Below are 19,869 nucleotides of genomic sequence, written 5' to 3' on the forward strand. Positions count from 1 at the left end.
AATCCTTGGTCATTTTATTGGATCTTTTGCTTCTCATGTCCACATCAGACATCAATATTTCACTCAAGTTCAAGGTTTTTTACTTTTATTTTTTATTTACAACTTTAGAGTCTTCTGTAATGTACAGGCGTCATTAATGTTTTCCTATATTGATTTTGTTACAGTATTTATGAATAATGAAAAAAAACAAAACAAAAAAACAAGCGTGTTTCACTTCTGGTGGCTCTAAAAGCAAGCCAAACAAAAGCTGAAATGTCAGTTGTACAAATGTAGTCACCCTGTTTCGATGGCCAGAGAGTATTCCAGCTCGTCTTATTCAAGTATATCATGTTCATAAAAAAACAAATATTAGTGAATAAATAAAATAACCATAAACACAATACTCCGATGAGTCTAAGACCAAGACAGATATTGCACCATTTGATGGCACGTACCAAATGTAATATCTTGGCAAAAATTAATGATGCATACATCAAATACTTAGAAATTCAGATTTAGCAACACCAACATTCACAAATAAAAATCCAAACCAGGAGTCTGTATATATATATATGTTGTGCTAAAAGAAACAGAACGGTAACAGATTGAACAGATTAGAACAAATACTTTCGAGGTTCTCTCTAATTGTACCCATCAATGATGCAACATCTATTATATGACTCATGCCCTTTGCTCCTGAGTGGTTAAGTGCAATGTGCATTATGTTTGCTTTTTCATAAAAGAAGGTAAATAGATACAAAACTGGATTACTGGTGTTTCATGACTGGGCGGTGGCTTTTATTTTTTTTTACTGGCTAAAATACATGTGATTGCGAGCAGCTGTGGTGTGTGTTCAGATCATGTTGTTCTTCTTTAGTACCTCCAAGTACTGCTGCGTTGCCCTGCTGACGGGGTCCAGCTCAACCCTCGAGGCAGAGCCCACCGGCGACATACGGGCTGAAGCAGCGTCCAGCTCTGCTGTGGCTGAGGACCAGACAGAGAGACCACAGTGAGTGTCACTGAGTAGCAGCTACAAGTCAGACACTGCTACCAAATAATTACTTTTATGTTTCCAGCGTCAGTGCACTCACCATTGTTTAATTCCCTTGATATGCTTTTATCCAACTCACTCTGCATCTGGAAAATAAAGGCAAAGTTGTCGTTAAGATTTGAGTTCTAATGTTCTAATATAGATTTTAATACATTTTAAAAACACACCATGAAACGGATGATATTTCACCACCAAACACAGCACTATGGTAATGACAGATACTTGGATAGTGGAAAAAAAACACTGCAAGAAAATTAGGACCACTATGTGAAACACAGCAGGACATGCCAAGCATGCAAGCTCTGCTTTAGTGTAGAGTTTCTGCAGGCCGTATGATGTTGCCTTTTAAAATCTTACTGCAAGTGGCAAAAGCCGAGTCAGTACGGTCATGTGATGTCAGATGCAAATAGTTGGTACAAGATTTAAACTAATGACAAAATACTTTTTGGTGAATATCTGAATGAATCTTACATTGAAGAAAAATGTTCTTGGTAACTAACATGTAAAACCATTAAAGGTCTATGTGACATATCAAGAAAAATGTTATTTCTCCGCTAACTGTAATTATTCTATTGTATGTACTGAGATGTGTCTGAGTACATTCACCAACAAATTATATATGCATGTGGTACATATGTAATCAGTCTCATTTTTTTTTTGCCTTGTTGCAGTCCTGAAGTGTTTTAATCCTGGTTCTACTTGGCTCTGGCTTCCCTATGCTCTCTCCTACTTTGTTATCCATCTAACCCCAACCCTTTGGCTCCCACTCGGAAACCCCCAGATGGTCTCAAGTATGTGCACCTAGTCCTAAACTGAACTAATACAGCATTTTGTAACTTAGTTTTAAAAAGTGCTGTTTAAATAAAGTCTATGAACTATGAAGACTCTTTTTCTGTTGGGTCCCTTAAAGCCCAGCTCAGACGGAAGATTCGCGACGAGACGAAACTTTTAGAACGTTGCAGAGAAAAGTTGCAGTGGTGTGAACTGGCCGGTCTGAGCTCGACTCAAGCCGGCTGATGATGTCACCTGCAACTCAGCTGGTCAAATCACCGACCGCTGGCGTTAGAATGTAAAGCACGTCACCTGTTTCAACACCCAGTCAGCTTGTAGTCCGCTGATCAAATCTAAATAACCGCAGATGGCAGGCGCTCTGTCCTGGCCGAGCCCTCATGGTGTGCTGGTATCACACGTTGGGTCACTGCTGCTGCTCGCTGTATGTGCTTAGGCCCCCGCACACACACATTCTCACTGACGGATTAATTGGCGCTGGTTATTTACATTATTGTGGCGTATTTATTATGAATTCAGTCCATCTGATGCACGTTACCTGCGCCAAGGAAGCCGAGCTGCTTGGCGGAGGTCTGCGCTCTCCGAGTGCTCTATTTTTCTTTGTTTTTCACCATTTCATCACGACTACAAATGCAGCTGTGGCCAGTATCTCACTATCACTATCCTCAATTATATTTTAAAAGGAGCTAGCAACCGATCACCACCAATCATCTGTTCACCACCACCAATCATCCTTGTCCCATTATCAAACTTTCCTGAAAAATTAATCAAAATCCGTTCAGAACTTTTCGAGTTATTTTACAGACAAACAGACCAATGCCGGCGAATACATAACCTCCGTAAGGGGTCGGCCAGGACAGAGCACCTGCCATCTGCGGTTATTTAGATTTGCTCTAGTTTTGTTTGTTTTTCACCGTTTCATCACGACTACAAATGCAGCTGTGGCCAGTATCTAACTATCACTATCCTCAATTATATTTTAAAAGGAGCTACAAATTATATTCAGCCACAAAATAAATTTGTAAAGCTGGAAATCAGAACGTAAGTACAGAGAGTTGCTGCATAGAGCTGGTACACTGTCTCATCTAGTTGCACTGGTGTGAACTGCCAAGTTTTTAGAGCATTGCAGAACAGCGCATCACAAGTAGCTGCCTGTTTCAACTTGAATTGTTGTGAATCTTTGGTCTAAACTGGGCATAACGCGTGATTTCAATGAAGGGATGTATGATTATTTAAACTTGATTTGATTTTCAAATTAAATCATGTGTGTGGGCCGAACTAAAAATCAGCTTGAGATCAGACAAATGAAATTACTCTTCAAGAAAGCTGCATCATCTCGTCTCTACCAGTCAACGTCAGAGCATGAAGAAAGTCAACTCAAAGCAGAGAATCAAGGAGCAGGGTTTGAGATTTCAGCTGGTATAATCAGTTACGTAACTAACCACAAACCCAGGGTTCCTGCACATCTCACCAAGGAAAGTCTTGAATTTTTCATTTACATGTATTATAGCCTCAATATGTTTTTGTAGCTTTTGCCAATAAACCTTCAAGTTATGATAATATTTGTTGTTATATCAGTTTTAAAATCAACTGTGTGAATCCCTTTAGTAGGCATTTTCCTAAAAGATGAAGCATAAAAAAAGCTCTGCAATGAAGTGGACCACTGTCAGAGAATTCTAAAATATAGCTGTAATTTTCCACTTCAAGACAACTGATTAGATAAGAGGGCTACAATTTTAATGCTTTCACTTTTATACTTTACCATTTGAAAAAATACTTACACTGCTCTGAAGCAGTACTGGGTTAGCTCACAACACATTTTCTGTATCTTTGCTGCCCCAAAAGTTAGCGGCAAACTTTTTTTGTTTTAAACAGAAACTATTTTTTCACTGTGCGAACCCTGAACATGATGGTTTGCATGTGAACAGAGCCCAGCAGCAGGGTGAAAGGAAACAGCAGCCAATCAGACACTAAATAGACACATCTACACACCTGGTTATGGGTCTGGCTGAAGAGAGGAGAGATGAGAGACAGACTTTTGAGCTAGAAGCTAAAAGAGTGAGAAATGGAAGACAGGTTAGGAGTAAAGTCCCGCTACCATAAAGGCTAGAGAGTGAAGACAACATGCAGGAGGAAGAAGAGAAAAGAACAGGGGGAAGAAATAGCTTGAAGGTGTTACGAGACTTTAGAAAGCCATTAAATCAATATTTATAACTGTCTTTCTTTTAAGTATGTTTTTCCATAACCTTAAATATCAGATGTGTAATGCCTGAAAACCTACAGATCAACATGTCTCTGCAGTTATGACGATGTAATAACACCTGTGTATAAAAAAGCAACATCTTTAAACAAAACAGTTACACAATAACAACGCTGACAACCATGGCGATATGGAAATGAAAATGGTCCAAAATAAATATGTATCCATAAAGAATATTCCACTTTAATGACCATGGGTGTGTAAATCAATACAGACCCTGGCTAGGTAGTCTTCCACCCTGCTGTTCTGCCCCTCAGTCACAGGGCTGAGGAGGGAGATCCCCAGGCCTAGGCTCCTGTTGAGGGGCCCCAGTGTGGCCCCATAGTGTGTTGGTGAAGCCAAAGAGCCCACGTCCAGCGAGGACCCTCCAAGGCCACCGTTAGCGATGCTGCTAGTGATCAGAGACCTGCTGCGCTCGTTGAGCAACTTGGAATTGGCTTCATCGAGCCGGCTGTTGGCTCTGAGGGGAAGACATAGTAAAAGTCAACCACTGATACAAGTTTGTTACCATCAGCACCGTCTGTGTCTGTTTATACAACATCCCCTCCAGAACACTTGAGACTAGACTGTGAGGTACAAGCTGATCTCACCTCTCTAGTTTTGCAGCCAGAGACTTTCGGAGGCGAAGCTCCTCTCTGTAGAGTTGGCGGTATCGCTCTAGCTCTGTGCGTGTGGAGTCTCTTTGGTTGAGGCTGTCATGACTGGTGGTGCGGGCCCGGGCCAGATCTCCCTCTAGCTCCCGGATCTTCTGCTCCAGCTGGGAGCGCAGGTTAGCCTCATTGGCCGATTTAATCTGATCCAGTGCTTCTTGTGATGCTGCCTGGGTCTGACAGACAAACAGATACAATCTATTAAATCAGGCTTGGTGATGTTTTGATAGACACGAAGCGACTCTGTGAATATAAACACCCATGAATTTGTCCAGTAAATGATCTCTCGTAAGATGTAGTGCACTCTTTCAGTGGCTAGGAAGCTGCTTTGTAACGCAAGAATAACTTTGTTCATATTTACCACTAAAATTCACCAGACAGTTCTTTTACCTGCAGGAAGTTGTTGACCTGCTCCAGTTTCTGCTGTATCTCCTTACGGGCCCTCTCCTCTGCGTCACGTCGGTACTGCTCCACCTGGCTCTGCTCCACCTGAGCCGTTTCCATCCGGCGTCTCAGGTCCAGCACCTCCTCCTCCAACTGCCTCTTACTCCTCTCTAGTTGGTCATTACTGCGGCTCAGGCCCTTCAGGGAGGCCAGCTGATCCTTCAGGTCCCCGTTCACCTTCTCCAGCTGGCTGCGACGGGACCCTTCCTTCTCCAGCTGCAACTGCAGATCATCCACCTGGTCACATAAGAGAACAGAGGAAACGTTTGAGGCAGAGGTCGAACAGTTGAGGTTCATACTGAAACCGTAGTGCCGCTCAAGACAGACAAACCTTTTCTCTCATTCGTTCCAAGGCACCTTCAGCGTGGCTGTGTCTGCCTACGTCCATCCGTAGACTGCTCATAGGAGAGCCAAATTCAGCCCCACCTGTCTCCTGATCCCGCAATTTCTTCTTTGCAGTCTTTAACAAAGTACGCAACCTTAAACACATATGCACAAGTACTGTGAGTAAACAAATAAGTGAATATAAAACACAAAATAAATATCTAATACAAACCTGAGAACTAAGTTATGACATAATACACGTGGCTTGCTCAGAGATATTGCTGTGTCTCACCTTGGATACTTCTGTACTTGTACTTGCTATTTTAAGTGTGACACACTGGGAAGTGTGGCAAAATGTAGTATGTGGCTGGTGCATTCATAGCGGTCAAATAGTTGCGTGTGAAATGTTGGAAACTTTCCACCCCCAGTGGTCTCCATGTTGCCTACAGAGCTGAAGCCACACTGTTACATGTGTAGTGGCCTGGACTATATGATCTATGGGCCTTTGTGACATTTGGTGGTAATTTTAAACATCTGCAAAATGTAGCAGCTATTATTGGCTCGGTAGATCAGCTGGTGATAGAGCCAGTCAGTATCAGCCACAGACACCTTGCTGTATAGGCAGTAACATTATATCTCAACAGTTTGATTAAATGTAACTCATTTGTACTAAAATCTGACATGTTCAGACTCAAAACACATCAAAACAACCTCTAAAGGCACACTCAAAATACGCCAAAGAATAAGAAACACTACACCAGTCACAATTAAGTGAGCACACAAAAACAAAAACACTAGACAAACACAGTGGCTGCAGGGGCTGATTAGAATAATTAATAGTTAATAATTAATAATAATAAATTAATAAATTATAGAAACTCTTACACCAGACACACACACTGGTGCACCACAGCCACATAAGCCAGGAAAGACTGCGCTCTACTGGATCTCTGTTGTGTCTAAACAGCAGGGAGAAGTACTGCTGTGGGTGAGGAGGGTGCCAGGAGGAGGAAGCTAGGAGTCACCTGTACATTTCTTTTTGGAGCTCTGTGTTTCTCTTCATCTCTTGATCCAGCCGTGTGTCGACAGCCTTCTTCTGCTCTGCTATTTTCTTGGCTTTCTTCTTCTCTATTTCCATCTGCAACACAGGCAACAGAGACCCAAAGTGTGTTATTACCATCAGGGGCTACTGAAGCCATCATATACAACAGTAGCCTGCGCATAGATGCGTTGCTGTGGTCACCTGGGTGCTCAGGTCTGCTTTTTCCTTTTCAAGCTCTGCCAGGCGCAGACCTAACTTGGAGCGGCCCTTCAGCTCCTCCTCCCACATGGCCTGAGAGTTCTGGGCGGTGTGAGACAGCATGCTTTGCTTCTGGACCTCAGGAGGAGAAAGACAGACCCAGGAAATGAAATTATCATACATATAATAAAAAGAAGTTTCTCGCTTGTTACAATGATCAGACTTCTGACGGTTCATCTCATCTGGAAGACACTCTGTCTCAAACATGCTGCAAAAATGTGGCCAATTTCTCATTTGTTTAACCTAATGTATTTTGTATTAGAAAGTATCAGTAAGAGAAAATCTGAAAGGACTAAAACGTGCACTTCGTTCTTATTTTTCAGAAAGGGATATTCTTCCTTTTTTTATATAGGGCTGCTTTTCTGGTTTATGTGTGAATTCAGAATTGTGTGGTATTCCAATTGCCTCGTTTTCATATAAACACGACTTAAAAGGTTTGATTCTTTCTCTTGAGGTAATAATGATGTACCAAATGTAATTCTGACAAGGGAAATGTGTCAGTCTTTGTCACAAACATTTCTCAGCTGGTTACTTTACTCATCTGGTTGGCAACTCAAAAATGTAGACACTCCCTGCTCAGAAAGGTCTCAGGTGAATTACATACACAAAGACTAGAAACGAATTTAACGGAAAGGCTAAAAATGAAGGGTTAAATTAAGTACATTACAGTGACCTCGTGAAAAATGGGGAATGCCTCTCCCATGTCTAGGGGATTATTATAAGGCAGCACACCTGAGATATTAAGTGGAGTAACCCACATTAAAAGATGTGTATCAGAGCCGATTAGACACACCTCTTCAATCACTATAGAGAGATTGAACTCTTCAAGTATTACATTTAGAGAAATTAAACTGCTGGACAACAATACCCCTGAATATCTGCTTTAGAGAGTACTACAAGTTCAAACCGGAAAGAAATGCACAAGTGCTAAGATGGCTGTCATGACGGAGACTTCAAACCTGCACAGCTGGATGGTGTTACAGCATACTGCTTAATTTCCTCCAATAGAGGAACAGATGGCTTCCTACAACTTACAGACACCTACGATCTAAAAGACAGGACCCAAGTTAGGCACTACTTTAACAGAGATATTAGTGTTACTCAGGAAAGCGAAATCTGATTAATGTATTCAATGATGCATGCAGGTCCAATCTCCACAGGAAATTGGTTATTAGAATTTATTCATTCTGTTTGACAAGTCTGCTGAGAGCCACTCGACAATGTATTTCAAATCTTAATGGGAAAAAAAAGCCAATATACGCAACTACTTTAAGTTCAGGCCAATGGAGAGAATTTGTATGGATAAATATTAGCAGGTTTTCATCACCCTTAAGCTGAAACAATTACACAGGGGCAAACCAGGACGTGGTGACTATTGGAGGAAATATGAGAATTCCTTGGCCCACCACTTTTTATTCTTTTGTCTTTTTCTCTTCCGGGACTGCATAACTAATATCGCTAATGTTTAACTGCACCCCTTTGACCCATTATGTTTTACGCTTGGGTCTGTCATTGTTCATTCACTGAAATCTAAGCTGAAGTCTTTCTCTGTGAGGAAATAAAATAAGCCACCAACCTCTTGACTGAGTTGGTCTTCCAAAGTCATCTTACTGCTTTGGAGGTTTGTAACCAAGTCCTCCAAATGACCTCTGACCTACAGAGATAAGAAAAGCCTTGTAAAAAATAAATGCAAGAAGGCGTTTTGTTTTCTAATTAAGAAAGAAGACTTTAAACTAGGGGGAGTGACATGCATCATGCAGCTTAAAGGACTGAAAGACCCCACATACCAAGATCAGGATTAAGGGAAAAGACACATTTTGATGTCACCAAGAAAAACCCAAACCAACACAAAGCTAAACTTCCTCTGTAAGTTTGGATTCCTGGTCTAGCAGCTTGTGCAAAAAAGCCAACAAAGCCCAAGTGCATTTCACTGTGTAAAGAGATTAAAAATGATTTTATGATGACCGGCGATTTACATGTGTATAATTTAATAAAAAAACAGAGGTAAACCCACACAGAGAAACTAAGCCTACATCCACAATACAAACCCCTTCTCCAGGCGAGCAGTCAGATAGCTGAAAAAAGATGGGATACCTTAAAATATAACTTCATAATGTAATGTAAAATCAGCCAATTGATTTAACAAGAGATTTCTCTAAGTATCACAATACTGAGATGTTGTATCTTGCTTGTATAGTCACAAAAAAGTAGATATGGCCCCACCAAGCTCCTGTGTGAAATCTGTGTATGTGTGCGTGTGTGTGCAGTTTACTGAATCAGGTTTGCAGCAGCACTCACCATAGCAGATTTCTCAGCGCCTTTCTGAAGTGCATCAATTTTGTTGGACTGTTGCTTTGCAGCCGCTTCAAGTCTGGCGTTCTCTATCTCGAGCCTAATGTGACATTACATTGACGCTCTGTATCACAGACATTCATATACTGCATGTAGAAACATATCAAGACTCATGGCTGACGATGCTTTAACAGACGTTAGCCCACTTTTCAAGCTGGATTTTTTTGTGCATGTGGTACCCAATATAATAAAATAGTTTGATCTTTTAGTCCCCAGTGTGTATTCGGACAGCGTGTGTTTGTACATACCTTTGCACAGCTTCCTCCAGCTGTTTGATGGTAGTATCTGAAACTGCTGAGGTGGACAGCGCCTCCTGGTGTTTCTGAAGGGCAGTGTTGAGTTCTTTTTCCCTTTCATCCAGACTGCTCTTCAGACTGTTAATACGTCTCTCAGCCTGCACGTACTGGTGTTCGCTTTCCTCCAGCTGCATGACAGACACAAAGCATCCACCTCATCAGCAATGAGACTTCAATGTCACCAAGAAAACTGTTAATTTCTGTTCTAATTTCAGTACAGATTAAAGTGTTTACTTCATAATCATTGACTCAGCTGGTATTGAAAGCGTGAGGTGATGCTGCCACAAGGTGGCACTGTTTCCTGCTGTTACCTTTCCTTTGAGCCTGTCCAAGTCTTTAAAGAGCCGAGCCTTCTCCTCCTCCAGGTCATTGCGGTACCGTGTGTTGACCTCCAAAGAAGCTTCACTCATTGACAGCTTCTTGAGTGAGTCAGCTAGCTCCTGCTGAAGCTGTCTTAGACTAGTCTGCACCCAGACAGAACCCCAGGGAAGCAGGGTTTGATTAGATATAAAGAGAGATCCTTAACTGGTATGTGGAATAAAGACTGTAAGTGGGAGGAGGAAGAAGTTAGGTAATCCTCTTACACTGCAGAGTCCTATTCTTACCTCTCTTTCGCTCTTCTCTTCCTCTAACTTGTAGATCTGATCTCGGAGATCAGCGGCCTTACTGGCGAGATCCTTATTTCTCTCCTCCACTAGTTGTACTCTCTCTTCGCAGTCAGAGCGCAGCTTGGAGAGAATGTCACTAAAGCGCTCCTGAGCATCTGTCACAGCACGCTCCTTTGCTACACCTTTGTTTTGGGCCTGCTCTAGCTGTTGCCGTAGTAACATGCCCTCACTCTGGGTTTGGGCTAGTCGCTCCTGTGTGGCCTCTTGGCGTGCCCCGGCACGGCTGACCAGCTCCTTCTCTGCCCGCAGAGCCGATTCTAGCTCCTTGATACGTGCAGCTGCCTGGTCCTTCTCCCGCTGCAGGACCTCCAGCAGCAGACCTTTCTCTGTCAGCTGCAGCGTGGCCCGATGAACTTCATTCTCCATGCTGTTTGCCTGAGTCTCTGCCTTGGCCAGCTTCTGGGACAGGCTGCTGACTGCCTCACGGTGACTGGCTGCTTCACCTGTAGAAGCAAAAAACCTTAAAGTTAAAAAACAAGCTCCCAGTTCAGCAAGAAGGATTGCAAGACAAAAAGATACACATAACCCAAAGGCTGCTTATACAATTAAACATAAGCCTCCACAGTCGGCAGTGACCACAGCAGCTCCGGCCCAGACAGAGCAACCCATCCAACAGCCACTCAGCATCCCAGTCAACAAAAGCAAGTTGACATGGACATGAATAACCTGTTTACGATCTGGCTTTTGGAGTATCCTGTTTATGTGTTTGAGCATGTAAACACAATATCCTGTTTTCAGATGTGCAGCTAAGCCCTTAATCGATTCATGAGTAACTCAAATATGCTCGCTGGAGTACTCTGAAAGAAACACGAATACTGTCACATGTATAGCCTGTTTCACTGGAGTTGCATTGCTAGGCAACAGCTTGGGTCCATGTTTACTTCCTGTCAGCTGATGTCATCCACATACACTGCAAATGATCCCAACAGGAAATGCAAAAGGACCCATTAAGAATGTTTATGTTGTCAAGTTTGAAATGGTCTATACACCTTAACCTGGTTACTGAGTGCGCCCAACTACCTGCATATGCTTGGCGTCAGCTCAGTGACGGTAACAGAAATACAAACAATGGTAGAAGCAAATCCGTCTTTCTTCTGGAGAGATGAAAAAATAGTTTCGTCTTCTGATAATGAAGAATAGATTACAAACTGCTCTTCCACACTGGTGTGCCTGTTTGATAAGTAGCTTTTATGTCTTTAAGTTTGAATGTGTCTGAAACAAAACACCAAACACATGGCCTGGTTGGGCATGCGTGAGCTCGGAGCTGTCCATCCATTCCTACCACAACTAACCTGTGAGTTTGTCTTTAAGACGCTGGTGCTCCTCTTTCTCCCGCAGCAGAGCTCTCTCTGTGTCTGTGTGACCTGCCAGGCAACGCTCCGTCTCTTTTACAGCTTCGGCCAGGCGGCTACGAATGGATCCGACCTCTGCATCTAGCGCTTCACGAGTCTGCCGCTCATTTTCCAGTCGGGTTGTTATTATAGTTAACTCAGACTTCAGGGCGGTCACCTGGTTATTGCAGTTAAAGACAGTTTGGGTCAGGGCCTCGCTGTTGAGTTTAAGATCTCGCCGAGCATCCTCCAGCTGTTCCTTGAGGGCCTCGTTCTCCTCCATGAGGTGGCTCTCTTTGAGACTACTGTTGGCCTGTGAACGCTCAAGGTCTGTTCTCAGGATGGTCAGCTGCTCCTGGAAGGTGGCATTCTGCTGAAGCAACTCCCTCTCCCTGTCACTGGCCTCAGTGAGCTGAGACAAGGCCTGTGAAGAACAGGAGAAAGTTAATATTGTCTTGAGTCAACGGGTTTTCTTTAAGATTTGATTTCAAAACGGATATTTTATTCCCAAACTTTATCATTACAAATAATAATCTTGTGTAAAACATCATCTTTACCTTAAAGAAAACTAATGGTTTCTAAAATGTCGGATACCACTCTGTGAGGATTACCTCGTTGCTTTTGCTGATGTTTCTTTTGTTTTCGTCCTCTATCTCTTGCTGCTTACGGAGATGGCTGTTGAGCAAATTCTCCTGCAGTGTCCGAGCGCTGCGCTCCTGAGCCAGCAGTCTCTGGGTCTCACTGTGGTCCTCTTCAAGCTGGGTGATTGATATATTATCCACCAATGTAACTTAATGTTATCTTAATATCAACAGAGTCATATCACATTATTAGTACAAAATTAGCAAACATCAATGTAATGACAAACAGCACATCAAAATCACGGCAGATTTTCGATAGAAAAGCAAAGTTTAAGAGTGTGTACTTGTTTCATGTTGTTGACCAGAGTTCTCATCTCCAGCTCCAGATTCCTGAGGGTGAGCTCCACCTTCTGTCTCTCCTGAACCTCCAACTGATGCTGCTCCTCCGTCCTCCTCAGCTTATCTTTGGTCGTATTGTACATCATGGTGGCGTTGCGGCGGTTTTCTTGCTCCTGTTTCAGCTGAAATCTTCATCAAGTTTGAGACAGAAATGTCAAGCCAGCAAATCAAAATTAAAAAAGATCCACAAAATATGCAATCACATGAGATATGATGTACAGAAATGGCTACAGAGTACTCAAGGAAAAAAAAAGGCTCTCACTTGAGGTTTGTGACTTCAGTCTGCAATTCCAGCTGGCTGCGCTCCAAGGCAGATTTAATATCTTTAACTTCCTCCAGAGAGCCTTTCAACTCCGACCTCTCCATTTCCAGCTGGCTCACCTTGTCTGCCAGGTACCCATGACGACTTCTTGCCTTTTGGATGGAGCGCTCGTATTCATGGAAAATGTTTTGCAGCTTCACCATGCTTCTCGAGTCTGTAAGATATAATATGGCAGAGCCTGTAAGGAAATCTTCAAAATCTCATTACTTAATGAGCATATAGCATCTTGATTTCAAAGTATATTATGTTTGCATAATTTGCAAATTAAATGAACAAGCTGATAAAATTACAAAATCATAAAAGGCAGAAACAATTACGTATCATGACATAAATTAGCATTTGAATTAGCTGAATCAGTACCCAGAGTGGCTGAGTCCAGCTTCTGAATAAGGAGGGATGCGTGACGATATCCTGAAGTGGGAGAGTCGATGTCATCTGTGGCTGTGTCCGACGACTGAGTGAGCTCATCAAAGTCTTCTGCCATCTCCACTTCTTCAGGGTTCTGAGTTTGGAAATAAACCGGGGTCTTAATACTGTTCAGTTTCTCATTTTGTACTCTGTACGTAAACTTTAAACCATACCATCAGAATTTGTGTTTTACCTCGTCTTTCTGTTTTCCACTGGTTGGAAACCTGAGCCAGCACAGAAGCAGAGGGAGCAAAGAAAAACAGAGGTTATTTGGAAAACTGACATGCAGGACAGCTGCACTGAAGAGTTGTTGGAAGTATAATGGTATAATGCAGTATACTAGTATTTTTTTTTTTGGAAAATCAGTGGTTAGTCATGCAACTATGTAAAGCAGGGAGGAGAATAATTAAAATCTGGAAAAAAGTGCATCCTACTGATCGCCCACCACCATATTGTAAAGGTTTGTTTTGACTGAATGCAAAGCAAATTTCTACCTTGGTTTATTCATTAGAAGTCTGTGTTTATTCCTCACAAACTACCAGTGCTTATAACTTACTAACAACTCCTGTAGTTTCTCCTATGTTCCTCCTGTTTCTTTTTTCTCTTCCCTTTGTATTTTCATGAAAAGACAGCTCTATTATCATAATTATTAAAAGGTTTTTATATCGTTCTGTAGCTTTCCAGTAGTGTTCTTTATGTATTCAAATGTGAAAATACAAATTTTGGTGTAAGTTGTATGTTTCAGAGTCAAAATGCCCTTCTACAAACTGATGTAGGTTTCTGCATGACGTTTCTGCATATTAATCCATAAAATCCAATGTACTACTGTAGACACCATGTTAGTTTCCTGAGTGAAGCTGAGTGAGGAACTGCAGGTTTCAGATTAGTGTGATTTTTCTCTTTGATCCATTTTTCAGACACCTTCATTCACTCTCCCTGCAGCAAATCTGTGACTGTTCACATCCGCTCACTTCATTCCACTGACTTTTTACGCAGTCATGCTACCTTTATAATTAACTTTGCGTTCAGTCTGAACCCACCTTACAGGTTAGTGACAGAGAGGTTATATTGATACAAAAAAAGCGGCATACTGCATATATACCTTCCTTCATCGTCCGACACTTCACTTAAAGTGCTATCATCAAACACAGAGAGAGGATCTCCATTGACATGAGTGTTGGTCTGAGGGGCTCTGCTGCGCCGGGCCCCTCTGACCAGCTCCGGCTGTAGGGTCTCCTCTACAGCTTGCCCCTCCTGTTTGTTGCTACTGTAGGTCTGCTGGAGCGGGAGATGCAATTGCACTGGTGCCCCGTTGGTGCTATGGAGAGCAATAAACCTGATAGTCAATGAGCTGTGACATCTACACTTTGGGGCCCTTGAAGGCATCGCTGAAGAAAACCTCATTACATGGAATCAATAAAATAAGGTTTGGACTGGGCTCTTTCTGTTCAATGTGTCATTGAAAAACAAATGTAGCTAAAGAGTATTTATCACAGGGGCCTTATAAAATGGTTTAGAGGACACACACACACACACAGATGAAATCTATTCTTGTGGATAATATCTGATCTGAATCTAGGGGAGGATTGTGGACGTGTTGTTCTGAAATTGTAACAGCAATAGTTAACATAATGATAGCTGCACAAATGCAAAACAATGCATACCTCTTGGTGGCTGCAGGCTGCTGTTCCTGCTGAACTGCTCCAGCTTTACTTGACAGGCATCCTAACCTGTTCTCAGGTTTCTTAGTACCCACGTCTTCCAGCGCCGTTCCACCAGTATCCCAGGAAGTGCTGGATTTTTGCACCTCCATTGCAGTCTTTGTCGTCTCTTTGCCAACCTGAAAAGACAAGGGGTAAATATTTGATAACTGGACTTGACAGTTGATTCCTGACTGACAGAGGTTGGGACCAGCCTTTTTAAAATGCATTTTGGAGCAGGGACTTGTACACTTTGTCATGCATAATTTAGTGTCACCCCTCCCTTTGGAGACCTAACACCTTAGCGTGGTTACCCTATTTGACGTGGTATTTTCAGTTAATCACAAGGATGCACATTTCAATGCATTACAATGCTTGCTGCAGCATTCTCAATAACTAAACTGAGAATTATCTCATCCAATTTTTGAGAGTCTGATATGAATGGTAAACATCCAAATACTAGAAGAGACAGTGGTCTTTTAAAAACTAAAACTACAACCTAAAAAAAGGAGAATGACGATTTTCCTCACTACATAAGCTCAACACACAGTATTACTATCTCTGTAAGTATTGTCTGCAGCAGTTTATACTGTAGGCTATTTACAGTCATTTCACTTTATAGAAATTATTTGTTATCTCTTTTCCTCTATGCTTAACAAAAGGTTGGCCAGACAATAAATGTTTTCATCCCCTGGAGATCAATATTCTTTAAAAAAAAAAAAAACCCTGCATGTATAAAAACTAACTTAAAGGTCCAGTGTGTGCGATTTAGTGGCTTCTAGCAGTGAGGTGAACTGTAACTTCTCCTTTGTGCCAAATTTGTAGGATAAGTAAAACTACAGTGGCAACGCAAAAACACTAAAAAGCCCTTTCTAGAGCCAGTGTTTGGTTTGTCCATTCTAGGCTACTAGAGAAACAACATGGCGGACTCCATGGAAGAGGACCAACTCCATATGTAGATATACAGTTTAGTTTCAGGTGATTACACACTAACAAAAACATAGTTATGAATATTATATTCAATTTCTGCCAATAGATGCCTCTAAATCCTACACACTGGACCTTTTAGCTCAACATGCATTAAAAGACAAAAACAAAATCCAGCAAATGTCACAGCACAACAACGGCACTTCTTTTGTGGGCAAAGAAGGCTATTTTTTTTTCACAATCTTCACACAATATCACCTCGAAAAAAGAGTTCATACTACTGAACCTATTCAATGTAAAGATACATGCAAGGTCCATGCATGATGAAGGATAAGTCACTACTAAAGGACACACAACTTTGTTTAGTTCTGGAGTACAATTAATAGTGCCAAAAAACAATATTTTGTATAGGTTACTTGAGTGCAGTGCAAATGACCAAACAAGTGGTAGTTCAATTTCACATGTTAATTAAACGGACACAGAGAAATATAAGGAGAAACATGCACTTCTACTTGGAGTCAAACCAAAAGAAAATAAATCTCAAGACATGGAAAATGAACAACACTAACAGAAAGAAATGAGATGATGTAATTATGTATGGCTAGTTTGGGCCCTTCGAAACAGCAGATTAAAAGAAATGAAATAAAGTACATGGATGAAATGAAGAGAAAGAGAGGCGATCAAGAAGGGATGATAAGAGGGACGGCCATCCTCTACCTCTTTCTGGAGTTGGGCCTTTTCTTTCTCCATATCCAGGAAGACAACCTTCAGCATCCCTACCTCATGTTTAAATCTTTCCATGTCCTCTTCCAGCTCCTCATCAGAAACACCTGGGACAGATGCTGAAGGTCTGCTAATTGAGGGGGGGCAAGACTTGGTGAATTCCTCAGGATCCTCCTCTGAACTCGCATTGTTCTTCTCAGCCTCATCTAGATTAGCAGTGTTGTTCTTCCAGATAAGGTCCAGACGTGGTTTCTGGGATGGCTCAAGTTTGGCCTCATCTTTTAAGAATGTGCAACAGTCAATATCAGACACGGGTACAGTGTTATCATCAGCAAAAGCTGTGGGAACAGGATCTATGCTGCTGTCTCTCTGTGCCGTGGTGGGTTGTATTGGAAGAGACCTGCGTTCCTCCAGAGCATCATCAGTCAACAGATCTGGGTCTTGACACATGTTGGTCTCACTAGCTGGCGGCTCACGGACCTGCATCCTGTCCTCACATAAGGAGTTGTCGGTCGACTCTGTCGCAGAGTCTTCCAGTCCAGACTCCCTCTGCTCAGGTATGGTAAGAAGGACAGTACTCCTCGCTCTGGCCATTGGGCGCACAATGATTTCCCCTTCTTCTTCATCACTTGACTCTTCTTCTGCAGAAGTAGACTCAGCCGTGGCCTGCTCTTCTTCTGGGGCGTCTTCAGCAGAACGTCTTGATTTAAGCAGTTCTCCGAACTTCTCTTTTAATTCACCAGCAACATTCTTGAAGGTGGATTTTGCCTCCTTTTTCTCCACCTCTACCCAGAGCTTCTCATAACGATTCTCCCACGGGACATTTTCACCTGCTCCGTCTCTTTCTTCAGGACTTCGTTGATCTTTAAAGCCAATATCCTGTACTCCACCGCCAGAGCCCACATGGCCAGATGGATGTGGGTTATTTAGATCTAACTCACATGTATCTAGAGCATCATCTATATCCTTTGATGGCATGGGTGGACAAGGAAAAACACAAAACAGACAAGACAAAAATGCAAAAAAACAAGTTTGGACTCATGTCACACTTGGGGAGCAAGTTTGGACTTATGCATGTGGCACATAAAAAACAATACCCAGATCAATATGGAGGCATTTCAACATCACATTCTCATAACCCTTCTAATAATGTAAGCAAATTACATTCTAATTATATCTACGATTGCGTTATTAGGGATGAGTTAGAACTTCCTTGGCCTTTATGTGTTAAATTTTGACACAACCTGTGATTTCTGGCACAGTGAAGATTTTTGCCCAAGTCAGTCTGTCATGCTTCTAAAATTTGGAGCCATGTCCCACAAAGGCAAAAGCACATTTAAAAATGCTTTACCCAGTTTTCCCCCAAATGTCTGGGATGACAGAAGGACCAATCTAGTGAGCCAAAAACTACAAAAATGGGGAGTCAATGTTTTTTCCTAAATGGCTCCAAAACACTGCTTTTTCACAGGTTTCATCTGGAACTGGCCAGAGGGAAAACACAGGCTCTGAGGATTCCTAAAGCCTTGACAAGTAATGTCACAAACTAGATGACTTAGTAGATCCAATTTTATGTGATTAAAATTGGATTTTTCTAACATAACTCTACTTTGAAATGTGCACGTATTAACCAATACCTATGACTTAATGATGTCTTTCAATTTCCCTGTGACTAGGAGAGCATGAATGGCGATGTTGCGTCTGTGACAAAAATGCCAGGGCTAAAAATAAGGATTATGTTAGAGATGGTCTATTCAGAGTATTTCTCACCTTTTGTTCCTGCTTGTCAGATGCTGCATTACTTCTACTGTCCCTTGCCATCGGTGAGAGCTCAGGGGAACCTAAGGAGACAGAGAGCCTTTATTTCAGAGCACAGCGCATGTGCACACAAATCTCTGTAGGCATACTCATAAGCCCACTGAGCCTTACCTGGTGTACCCACTGCCTGAAGCTCAGCTATGTTTTGCAGCTGATTGTCAGTTTTGGCTGTATTGGAAGGAGGTGTCGTGTTGTCTGGTTCCCAATCTGAATCTGAGAGCAATGCAAGAAAGAAAAAAAATGCTGTAATAATATATGGATAAATATGTTTGCGAGACTGCAGAGGGACTTAATAGGCCTTACCCTCTTCACTCTCTGGTTTCTGAGGAACCATCGTTCTTGCTCGAGGTTGGGGCACAGGTTGAGGCAGTGTGCTGGGGGGCGGTGTCTTGTTGGAGCTAATGCTCCTCTGAGGTGTCAAGGGCGCTGCTGGAGCAACGTCTTCATCCTGCTCTTTAACAGGTGGATAGGAGCATTCTGGGAACTCCTCAAATCCAGGGGAGGAGGCCAATCTGCGGCCAGGCAGGGTTCTCTTACTGGCAGTACTGGCCGAGTCCCAGTCTGATGCATCTGTGTCATGAACACAAGAAGCTGCAAGTCAGTGGACAAAATATGACACTAATGTTGCTAAGGATAGGAGGTCAGTTTACACTGGGACAACCACAACACCCAACAATGCCACCACTCAATGGAAAAGGTCTGGGATACACCGTAAAGCTACTGCACTCCACCAAACTGAAATCTCAAACGAGGAACTAAAGCTACCAGTGTATACAGTTTACTTTGTGTAATCAGCTAGCTCATGTTTACTGACCTGCTTTTTTAGCTTCAAAAAGTGTGATGACAGAAACATACAAAGGGTTGTGAAGTGAGTGTTGCATGTAAATAGACCACTTTAACCAAAATCTTAAAAAGATAGTGGCTCCTCAGTATTTGAAAGTGAAACTCCCATAACACAGACATTGCACCCTGTAAAGGATCCATGTGCATTAGGTTTAGGGGCAGACAGCGACATCAGGCTCCGATCAGACAGAGCCCGTTTTGCAGGTTGCAAAATGTTCAGCGTACCGCACTGCCTGCCCCGATCAGAGAGAGCACTTTTTGGAGCTTGCTGCGTCTTTTTTAAATTGTTTCTATGCAACCAACAAGTCACCCATCCCTTAATCTCTCAAGACAGATTCTGCAATTTACATTGTAGAATCTGTCGGCAGCCCTGTGTGAAAGACGACTAGAGAGGGGGGGAGGGCATGGCTTTGAGTTTGAACGATGCTGCGCTTTAGCCAATCACAATGGAGGGGGCGTGGCCAAGACGTGCAGGTGTCCCCAGGAAATGTGTACCTACAGAAACAGCAAGCTCCGCGTTCATAGCGACCGCTCCACCCAAAACGCTGTCTCGTCAACGTGAAAAATTTTTTTTTTCCCAGCGGATGTCTTAGTTACAACTAGGGATGCACCAAATATTCGGTAACCGAATATATTCGGCCGAATATTGCAAAAAAACACACATTCGGTATTCGGTGGAATAAGTTAAAAGCAAGGCCGAATAATAG

The 19,869-nt window shown here is 42.4% G+C and overlaps 1 protein-coding gene across 13 annotated transcripts in view; it reads right to left on the minus strand.

Annotated features, from left to right (window-relative positions):
- The window catches only part of si:ch211-272n13.3 (ankyrin repeat domain-containing protein 26), a 35,745-nt gene continuing 15,876 nt past the window's right edge, over positions 1–19,869 (minus strand). For 4 of the 13 annotated variants that reach the window (XM_050073272.1, XM_050073273.1, XM_050073276.1 and 1 more), the window contains 26 exons: positions 18,623–18,889; positions 18,431–18,532; positions 18,272–18,342; positions 16,499–17,470; positions 14,819–14,994; positions 14,257–14,472; positions 13,348–13,378; positions 13,107–13,248; positions 12,687–12,900; positions 12,370–12,553; positions 12,056–12,202; positions 11,406–11,868; positions 10,051–10,556; positions 9,757–9,909; positions 9,398–9,573; positions 9,096–9,189; positions 8,846–8,872; positions 8,374–8,451; positions 6,741–6,875; positions 6,523–6,635; positions 5,505–5,652; positions 5,120–5,410; positions 4,670–4,905; positions 4,296–4,539; positions 1,071–1,116; positions 1–963 (listed from right to left, as the gene is read on the minus strand). In XM_050073272.1, coding sequence (XP_049929229.1) covers positions 833–963; positions 1,071–1,116; positions 4,296–4,539; positions 4,670–4,905; positions 5,120–5,410; positions 5,505–5,652; positions 6,523–6,635; positions 6,741–6,875; positions 8,374–8,451; positions 8,846–8,872; positions 9,096–9,189; positions 9,398–9,573; positions 9,757–9,909; positions 10,051–10,556; positions 11,406–11,868; positions 12,056–12,202; positions 12,370–12,553; positions 12,687–12,900; positions 13,107–13,248; positions 13,348–13,378; positions 14,257–14,472; positions 14,819–14,994; positions 16,499–17,470; positions 18,272–18,342; positions 18,431–18,532; positions 18,623–18,889 — 5,363 coding nt within the window. In that variant the 3' untranslated portion in view covers positions 1–832. The remainder of the gene's footprint in view (positions 964–1,070; positions 1,117–4,295; positions 4,540–4,669; positions 4,906–5,119; positions 5,411–5,504; positions 5,653–6,522; positions 6,636–6,740; positions 6,876–8,373; positions 8,452–8,845; positions 8,873–9,095; positions 9,190–9,397; positions 9,574–9,756; positions 9,910–10,050; positions 10,557–11,405; positions 11,869–12,055; positions 12,203–12,369; positions 12,554–12,686; positions 12,901–13,106; positions 13,249–13,347; positions 13,379–14,256; positions 14,473–14,818; positions 14,995–16,498; positions 17,471–18,271; positions 18,343–18,430; positions 18,533–18,622; positions 18,890–19,869) is intronic. The other 9 variants (XM_050073284.1, XM_050073279.1, XM_050073274.1 and 6 more) reach the window with 8 other exon arrangements.

The sequence above is a fragment of the Epinephelus moara genome, chromosome 20, assembly GCF_006386435.1.
Source record: "Epinephelus moara isolate mb chromosome 20, YSFRI_EMoa_1.0, whole genome shotgun sequence".
Taxonomy (NCBI): domain Eukaryota; kingdom Metazoa; phylum Chordata; class Actinopteri; order Perciformes; family Serranidae; genus Epinephelus; species Epinephelus moara.